At 47.6% G+C, this 9,823-nt stretch overlaps 1 protein-coding gene across 1 annotated transcript; it reads right to left on the bottom strand.

Moving 5' to 3' along the window:
- Nucleotides 1-498: 498 nt before the first annotated feature.
- On the bottom strand, nt 499-1,443 carry LOC122048475 (predicted GPI-anchored protein 58). Its single transcript, XM_042610039.1, has one exon. The coding sequence runs from the start codon at nt 1,441-1,443 to the stop codon at nt 499-501; it is 945 nt and encodes a 314-aa protein (XP_042465973.1).
- Between the last annotated feature and the right edge of the window lie 8,380 nt (nt 1,444-9,823).

The following is a 9,823-nucleotide window of genomic DNA, read 5'->3' as shown; positions in this document are numbered from 1 at the left end:
GATAATTCTGTGGCTTGGAAAGTCAGCTGGGTCTCTTGAGATTTCAAAAGGGCCTCCTACGATTTTAACTTTTGGTCTTGATCCTTTGCCAGAGTTTCGGCAGCACGCAGCTTCTGGGACAATTGATCCATGGCTCGTTGGTGCTCTAAAGCTTGCTGATTTATACTCTGCTGGTGCACAATGTCAACATGACTTTGCTTTTCCTGGAGATCTTTAAGTTCATGATTGGCTTGCGCCAGGGATGTTTCCAGACTGCTCATCTGTCTGGTCAAGTCTTCTATCTTTGCCCGCAAAGCATGGCCGGCCTGGGCAGGATCATTCAATTGTAATTCCAGTTCAGTAATTTGGTCTTGCAGCACCTTATTCTGATGATAAACAGCATGGAGGGAATTGTTCACTGCTAGAGACTCCGCGCAAGCTTGGGGCATACAGTAAATATCTCATAAGAGAGGGAAAAACAACAGTTTGGAAAGCTTCAAAAGTTACCTTGACATACAACTATGCGAATTTGTCCATCTGGGCCGGGGGAGGCAAAGAGTCCATATGCTGCATGCTTTCTTCCCATACAGAGGTCAGACGACCTTTCATATTGAGGTAGCTGGTGGGAACGTCTGTTCGGGACCGTAACCTCCCCTCAGAAGGGATACTAGTACAATAACTGTGATAAGTAAGCTGGGATGGGTCTGAGGGACCCGCGGTTGAGCTAGGAGGAGCAGAGGGGCCAGCTTCATCGCCCTGAGTTTGCTGCAATGTGAAAGGAGGAGCCAGTTGGGGTTCAACCTGGGTATCAGACGAAATAGGGGGATTATTTACAGGGCTGGGGATCGGAGGCGGATGAGAGGCAGCTACATTTGGAGGAGGAGAAGGGGTAGACGACGGGCCTGAGTCGGACACTGGACGAGGGGCTCGGCGCCGACATCTCTGAGCCAGCGGCTGGTCATCTGAGGGCGACCGAGCCCTGCGTCTAGAGGGAGAAGGGGTATCCTGGCTCAGGCGTTCATTTATGGCACGGGCCCGACGGGCAGCTTGAGAAGCCTCTCTGAAAGCGGGGCTGGCGAAGGAAATGTTGCCTGTTCCTCCACCAAGGCCCATAAGTCTTTCACCGAGACCCCGACCAGGGATATAAGTGGCTCTAGGGGAACTAACCGTGTGGAGAAGTGTCAAGGCAGTAGGCTTAGGTGGACGAGCAACCCGGGGGCAAGCAGGGGCGGCCGGCCGAGGTGGACGAGTAGCTCGGGGGCGAGCAGGAGCGGCTGGCCGAGGGGGACGTGCAGTGCGTAGGCGAGTGGGGCAAGCCAAGGGAGCAGGGAGGACAACAGAAGACCCTCGCCGAGCAGGTCGGGGCGGAGGATGGGCCCGGGAAGCCCCGCCGATTGAAGTTGAAGACCCGTGGGGGAGGGCTCTCCTCTGCAGGATAACTCGGCCGCGCCTCATTATTTCCATATCGCTTATAGGAAGGGGCTGAACCTCTGAAGCATGGATTAAGACTTCAGCTGCATAAGATAAAGTGGGAGATTAGTTGCGGTAGAAAAAATAAAGTACTCACAAGGCGATATCGGAAAGGAAAGAGAGGCTCATCCAGGGAGTGAGGCGTATCCAGGGTCAGATGACTTAGGCGAAAATAGGACAACAGTTCCTCTGATGATAACAGTCGTGCCAAGTTAAGTTGCCAGCCAGACAAGCGAGATGAGGCTTCTATGTAGGAGGAGTCAAGATGAAATTCCCCTAGTTCGGGAGGGGGAGGGAGTGACTGTTGCCATCGCAAGGGCCACTCCACCTCGTGGGGAAAGATAATGAACAAGAATTTGTTCCTCCAGCTCGGGTCAGAAGAAGGCAGGGATGAGAAAAAAGTAATCCTGAGACGGGGTTGAAAACGGAATGTGCCTTCTTCCTAGAACCGGAGGGTGAAGAAGCAGTGAAATAAGTGGGCGGACCAGGATAACTCACACACATCACACAGTACTACAAAGCCACAGAGGATCCTGATGGAGTTGGGTGTTAGTTGCCCCAGGGGAATTCGAAAATAGCGGCATACTTCGGAGAAGAAAGGGTGAATAGGGAGACGAAGGCCCGCTACAAATTGTTCTTTGAAGAAAGTGCTAGAGCTAGCCGGAGGATTGAAGAATTGATGTATTCCAGTGGGGATAATCACTTGTACGTTGTCCTCAACTCCGTAGGTGTAGCGTAGTTCATCGCGGTCTAGTTCATCGAAGGTGGATGAGCCAGGATAGTGTATCGCCGCCAAAGAAGAAAGAAAGGAGGGGGAAGCAATGGAAGAGAGAAACACAAAGAAGAAAGATCAAGCAGAAAGCTATCGAGGTAGAAGCAAGAGGATCGGAAGCAAGAGGATCGGAAGCAAGGAGGGATTCAAGCGAAAGGGCGAAAGGAAGAAGAAAAGGACATGAAACGCTTGAAGTCGAAAATGAAGAGAATATTTATAGTCGCCGAATAAAAGGGTAATTTCGTCATACTATCATCCGTCGGAGCAAAACAATAAGCAGGAACAGCGAGAGCCGAAGGATATTTCTCAGAAATAATGCCTAGGGGCATATGTGGAAAAGTACCGGCATGAAGTACGAGGAGGCGGATCTCGGGAATCGGGAAAAGATACAAACAGTTGTCTTAGAGAAACGTCCACGCTTTCTCGAGTGGGGTTTAACTCTTAAATTCCCAGGTCTTCGTCTATACAGACCTGGATCAGGAGGAACTCCGATCTGTGCATAATTCTTAATTTTCCTGGCTTCGGTTATCCAGACCTGTAATACAGACCTGTAATACAAGGCAAAGAACAGATCGAGGAGCAAGACCAAGGTAGGGGATCAGTAGAGGACGAGGAAGGCAGGTCAGGGGAATAGAAGAAACCCCGATCGGGAGTAGATGAGACCTAAAATAGGTATCCAAATTACACGTAATGCCTTGGGACGTTTCAAATAGACTCAGAAGAGCAATATGCAGGAATACCAATAATCGAACAACTCACTGTCAGATTATTAATATACTAAAAGAAAATCGAGAGCCTGAGGTCCAGAGGTATCATGAGAGGGATAAACACGCTAAAGTGAAGACAATTCAACCAATAACTTGGAAGAGACTTGATTGATTACAGTTTTACATCAAAAGTGCAATACATATTGCCATTTTAGGGATCTTCAGCCGGAGGATTATCTTCAACAGGGTCAGCGGGGTGCTCAGGGGGGTAGGACGTAGAATCGGCCGAAGGCTCGGGAAGAAGGAAGAGGTCGTCATCATCTTTAAAAGAAGGGAATGACCCATCAGGAATCTCATCCATGATGCGACCTATATCTAGGAAATCTTCCGAAGGAGCAGCCTTAAGTAAATCCTGTTCAAGCATTTGGCGAGCTCCTCCACCCACGCCACAACATACCATGAAATTCATCAGATCTCCCATTTTCTTCATGAAGAAAGGGGAGGTAACATAGGCTTGTCTGTAGGCCCTCAGACGACTTATTTCACCTGCCTAATAGTCTTTCAACGTAGTCTCCGCCTTCTCCTTATCTACGTGGGCCAGAGTCAAAGCTTGCTCAGTCTGAGAAATGCTCTCTTGCACTTCCAAAAGATCGGCCTGTATGGATTTAAGAGTTGCTTGGCTGGCCTCCCATTGGCTTTGGAGGGTTCTCTCCCGATCGGTGCTAGAGGCTAGTTGACCCTGGACTTCCGTTATGTTCTTTTGTAGATTCTCCCGGGTTTCTTGTAGGTCAGCCAATTGAGCATTCTTCTTATCTAGCTCAGCTGCTAGCCCCTGACGCTTCTCCACTTCAGAGGCCAATTCCGACTCCCTTGTTTAAAGAGCTGCTTCCAAAGTCCGTATCTTGTCAAAAGCCGCATGTGAAATGTTGCGGGCAGACTCGGAAGATTCCCCAATCAAGCGAAGATAATGCGCTAAGTCTCCAGGAGTCGGGTTGAGAGGATCGCGGGGAGTTAGGGGTAGCTCTATTTCCTCCAGACGAGCCTTCACACTTCATTTTCCCTCTGTAAGCCGCAGGCATATTGAACGGCACTTAGGTTGGCGGAGCAGGCCTATGTTGGATATAAGAAGAAAGGTTATAAAGGATTGCAGCAGAGGAGCAGCGAGGTAAAAAGACTTACAGCAACCATCTGACAAGCCGCTTGATCTAGCCCCCCAATCGGAGGATTCTTCCAAAACTTACGATTGCCAGAGCGCCAGGAGGCCGCTAAGTCTCCCTCTAACTCGATCAAAGCAGTAAGGGGAGGATCCCCTTCAGCAATTTCTACGGCGGCCCCTGAGCCTGTGGAGGAAGGCACGCGCCAAAAATCAGTAAAGGAATATTTCTTGCAATTTTTCCTCCGGGATCTAGAAGTAGACGCGGGAACATCTAAGGGAAGGGAAGCAGATGGAGTTGTAGAGCTCTCGGGCTGGACCACTAAAGGTACGGGTGGCTGACCGGGAGAAGAAGCTTATGCTGGAAAAGAAGCCTGCTCGGGATTTATAATTCGGCTGGGAGCCGAGACTGATAGGTGCGGTGACTTGTCGCAAACTTCGGGCTCCGTATTAATCTCCCGAGCGGGAGTAGCAGTTCTTGACTCCAAAGAACGAGGGGTAGCAGAAGAGCGACGGCTGGAAGGAATAGGTGGAGGTTACGCTTGAATAGCTGGAGTCACTCTCTTCCTCTTACGCTGGAGTTTCAGGCGTTCGGCTGGTCGGGGGGATGCCGCTCGCCTTTCCTCGACCTGCTCTTCATCGGCCTCCCCGACCTTTTCTCCCGTGGCTTCCGTGATCTGCTCTGCAGTGGATAGATCGGCTTGTCCCACAATGACCGAGTCTTCCACTGGAGCCACATCCATAGAAAGGGCCGAAGAAGTTCCCTCCTGGGTCGCCACCGACGGGGTAGGTAGTGAAGCGGAAGGAGCGGATTGTGAGGCAGAAGGGTCAGATTGGGAAGAAGCTACCAAACCTTGCTTCAGCTCATCTCTTGAAGTTTTCAAATAGGAGCTGGATCGGCGCTTCACATCGAAAGAGTACGCTCGGTACATGGCAGCCTCTGCGATAAAAAGAAAGATACCTCAGTTAGCGAAGAGTTGTGAAGAGGAAAATGGGGTCTTACCAAATGGAGCCCCAATGTCTGCCCGAACGGGGCTGAGTCCGAACAAATACAGAATGCCTTCCAAAAGTAATACAGAAAAGTTAACGAGCATGCCTTGAAGTGCTTCTGAAGCAGGGATGCAAGAAGGCTGGTGATAATGTACAGGGAGGTTAGAAGGGAGGTCGGAGCGCCACTGTGTGGGCCCGATCAGCGGCTTAGGTAATCTGACAAAGAAAAAACGGGATTTCCACCCGTTGTTCGAAGAAGGCATTGTTGGGACCTTGACGTCCGCTAGAGGGGGGGTGAATAGCGTCTCACCCAAAACTTTACTTCCTATAATGTTAGTGCACAGCGGAATACAAAAGCAAACTAACAAATACGAAAGTTAACCTAAAACAAGAAGGAAGAAGACAACAAACCAAACACAAACCCTAACACAAGGCGTGTACGTGGTTCGGAGATAACTTGCTCCTACTCCACGGCGTGTCCGTAAGGTGGACGATCCCTCAATCCGTCGGTGGATTAGTCCCCGGCAAACTCCGGCTAGCTCAACCTCCTTGTGGGTGGAGAAACCTCACCACAACTCCAACCAAGACCTCTTGGCACACAAAGATCACTTGAGCACTTTGGTGACTACTAATTAGGCTTTAACCAAGTCTAATTTCGTCACCTTGGCCGGCCATCCCAAGCTCCTTCTTATAGAGCTTGGAGCAAATCAAAAAGCTGATTTGCCCGTTACCAGTCGACTGGTCAATGCACCAGTCGACTGGTGCCAACGGCTATCTCAACGACTCTCTGCTACAGTGCATCAGTCGATTGCTACAATCATCAGTCGACTGCTACAGTACTGCTACAGTAACGCTACAGTAAACCCTAATTTTGGGATTTTACCTCGAGTACATTCACTCAGCACTCGTTCTCTCCCGACCAACCTAGACCTAGCCTTCTAGCCTCCTCCATCAGCCTCGCGTCCCTCGGATGTCTCCCCATCCTTCACGTCTTGCCTTCTGGAGCTTCCTTCGGCCTTGTCCATATTGTCGGGTCTTCCTTTGCCAAGAGGCTCCTCACCTCCGGGGCTTCATCCATTGCCAAGTCACACTTGGACTTACGTTGCCAAGACTACATGCTTGGACTTACACCGCCAAGACTCATTCTTGGACTTTCCTCCTTTGCCAAGATCACACTTGGACTTTTCTTGTTGTACTTGTATCCTGCACACTCACAATGCATATCAAATACAACAATAAACCTAACTTAAACCTTTGCCCAAACATCAAAACCTAGGGCACCTAGATTGCTCCAACAATCTCCCCCTTTTTGATGTTTGGCAACCTGTTTAAGTTAGGGAAACATAAATGCAATACATATGCAAATAAATATGCAAATCAACTCATGCATAAATAATGGAACCTAAATCCCTAGGCTCCCCCTTCACCTAAGCTCCCCCTTGAGCTAGGATTTCTCGCAAAGGTAAACTTCTCCCCCTTTGCCTAAACAATGGCTCCCCCTTTACCTAAGCTCCCCCTTGAGTTAGGATTTCTTGCAAAGGTGTATAGGTTTCCCACTTAAACCTAGACTTCTCCTCCTTTGCCATACATCAAAAAGAGCTCCAACAATATCCCAATTGTTAAAAACATGTCATCCAAATTGACCCTAAACTAATGTATTTATCCCCCATTGATCTCATACATTTAAACGAGTTGACATGGTCAAGAACAATATCGAAAAACACTTTTAGGCTGGTATCAGTCGACTGAACTAGGTACCAGTCGACTGCCCCCTTCCAAAGAACCTCACAGAAACATTCTGTGGTCGAAATCTACTATTACCAGTCGACTGGTATCGGCACCAGTCGACTGGTATCGACAAAATGAGCTTACAGAAACATTCTGTGCTCAAAAACACTGTTACCAGTCGACTGGTATCTGTACCAGTCGACTGGTACCCTATTTCTGAAAAAATCAGCCTTTTCAGGCCAACTTCAGAAATGCACCAGAAATTCCACAGACCTCCAAAAATTCCCAAATTTTGTGGAGAGGTCTATTGTACCCATGTCTACTTGGGAAAAATATATATAAAAATATATTTATCACAGATCCCAAGATTGACACAAAATTCAAAACTAGCTAAATGGTTCAATTAAACCTTGACCTAAAGTCCTAGTTTTGGCTTCCTCTTGATGTATCTGCCCATACTAAACCATAATGCATTACTAGCATTAGTTTATATGGCATCTCTACATCAAAAACTAATTTTCATGCAATATGAACCCAATTCATATTTCTATGCATGAAACTCAACTCAATTGTGCAAACCCACTATGTTAGAGACTTAAGTCTGTCTCCAAACCACTTGGCACATTTGACAACCCATCTACCATGGGTCCCAAAGGCTCTTCCTAACCTTAGGAATCTTAACCTTAGTCACCTCCCTTGGTGATTCATCAACTATGGCTAGGCCACTTCGGTGCACCTCGGGTGACACTTGGCCTACAAAACTCACCTTCTTAACCTTAGACACATTGTCTTTGGTTAATTTCTTCTTGTCCTTAACCTTGGACATCCCATCCTTGCCATAATTATATGTCACCCTAGCATATTCCTTCTTATTGGCCTTAGATGACTCTCCCTTATCCTTGGTCACACCTCCCTTACCAATGTCATGTGCTACCTTAGCACTTGACCTCTTTTTGGTCTTGGAGGGACCTAATTTGACATTTTTAGGTTTTTGACTACCCAAATACATGTCAAGTCCTTTAGGTCCAATAATGAACCTCTCTAGGACTTTCTCCATTTCCTCAAGCTTTGCCTTCAAGACTTGATTTTCTAATTCTAGGGTTCTAACCCTAAAGTCAACATGTCCACCTTGGACATGCCTAGACCTACCCACCTTCCTAGGCATATGTCTCCCTTTCTTGGGATTAATGCTTAGGTTTTCACCCACTTTCCTTCCCTTAGGCAAAGTGGTTTGGGTCTTAATAGGTCTACCCTTAGTGTATGATTTCTTAGGGTTATCTACCGTGTTAACCCTATTCCTATCATTATACCTAAATCCATGATTATGCTTGGGTAAATAATCTACATTATTTCTAACAAGCATATAAGAATTAGAGCTTGGATCAAGCTTCAAAATAGGAATTACCTTCCCTTTTACCTTTGAAGCTCCCCCTTGACTTGTGCTCCTCTTCTTTTCCCATTTCTTCAAGTGCGCCAATTTCTTGAGCTCTCCTCTCCTTGGGCACTTTGTGTGGTAGTGACCCCACTCACCACATGTAAAGCACCTAATGTGCTTCTTGTCCTTCTTCTTCCTACAACTCACATTAGTTTCTAAATTAACTTTAGTGAGTTTAGGGTTTACCTCCTTTACCTTCTTGAGCGAAGGACACCTACTCTTGTAGTGCCCCATCTTACCACACTCAAAGCATTTGATGTGGTCCTTTTTGCTCTTCTTGGTAGTTGAGGTGGAGGGTTGAACTTCCAAGATCTCCTCTTCCTTGGATTGCTCTTCTTCCTCTTCACTTGAAGATGTGGATGGTTCCACTTCTTCCTCCCTTGAAGATGTGGATGATACCTCCTCATCTTCCTTCTCCTCCTCGGATGTTGAGCTCGTGTCAACATTCGATTGGTCCTTCTCTTCTTGGACCAATGAGTCCTTCTCCTTGGGTTCCTCCTCTTCTTGGATTTGTGTAGGACTCTCATGAAGCGCAATTACCTTTTTCCAAAGGTCACTTGCATTCTCGTATTCACCTACATTCAATATCGCATTAGGAGGTAATAAATTAATTAAAATTCTAGTTACCTCCTTGTCCGTCTCCGATTGCTCCCTTTGCTCCTTGGTCCAATATCGACGTCGGAGACGTTTTCCCTTCTTGTCAGTTGGAGTTTTAAACGGTTCCTCCAACGCAATCCATTGGTCCCAATTCATTTGGAACCACATCTCCATGCGCTTCCTCCAATAGTCGAAGTCCTCGCGCTCGTATGGAGGTGGGATTCGGATGTCCCATCCGAGAGGTCCCTCCGACTCCATCTTCTTCCTCTAGCCGCTCTCTTGGCGATTAGTCCAACAAGAGCTCACCTTGCTCTGATACCACTTGTTGGGACCTTGACATCCGCTAGAGGGGGGGGTGAATAGCGTCTCACCCAAAACTTTACTTCCTATAATGTTAGTGCACAGCGGAATACAAAAGCAAACTAACAAATACGAAAGTTAACCTAAAACAAGAAGGAAGAAGACAACAAACCAAACACAAACCCTAACACAAGGCGTGTACGTGGTTCGGAGATAACTTGCTCCTACTCCACGGCGTGTCCGTAAGGTGGACAATCCCTCAATCCGTCGGTGGATTAGTCCCCGGCAAACTCCGGCTAGCTCAACCTCCTTGTGGGTGGAGAAACCTCACCACAACTCCAACCAAGACCTCTTGGCACACAAAGATCTCTTGAGCACTTTGGTGACTACTAATTAGGCTTTAACCAAGTCTAATTTCGTCACCTTGGCCGGCCATCCCAAGCTCCTTCTTATAGAGCTTGGAGCAAATCAGAAAGCTGATTTGCCCGTTACCAGTCGACTGGTCAATGCACCAGTCGACTGGTGCCAACGGCTCTCTGCTACAGTGCATCAGTCGACTGCTACAATCATCAGTCGACTGCTACAGTAACGCTACAATACTGCTACAGTAAACCCTAATTTTAGGATTTTGCCTCGAGTACATTCACTCAGCACTCGTTCTCTCCCGACCAACCTAGACCTAGCCTTCTAGC

The sequence above is a fragment of the Zingiber officinale genome, chromosome 2B (genome assembly GCF_018446385.1).
Source record: "Zingiber officinale cultivar Zhangliang chromosome 2B, Zo_v1.1, whole genome shotgun sequence".
Lineage (NCBI taxonomy): Eukaryota > Viridiplantae > Streptophyta > Magnoliopsida > Zingiberales > Zingiberaceae > Zingiber > Zingiber officinale.
This window is presented reverse-complemented; position numbering and strand designations above follow the sequence as displayed.

What these genes read in the sequence shown, in the direction of transcription:
- LOC122048475 (XM_042610039.1), bottom strand. Translation starts at nt 1,443, where the DNA reads ATGGAAATAATGAGGCGCGGCCGAGTTATCCTGCAGAGGAGAGCCCTC.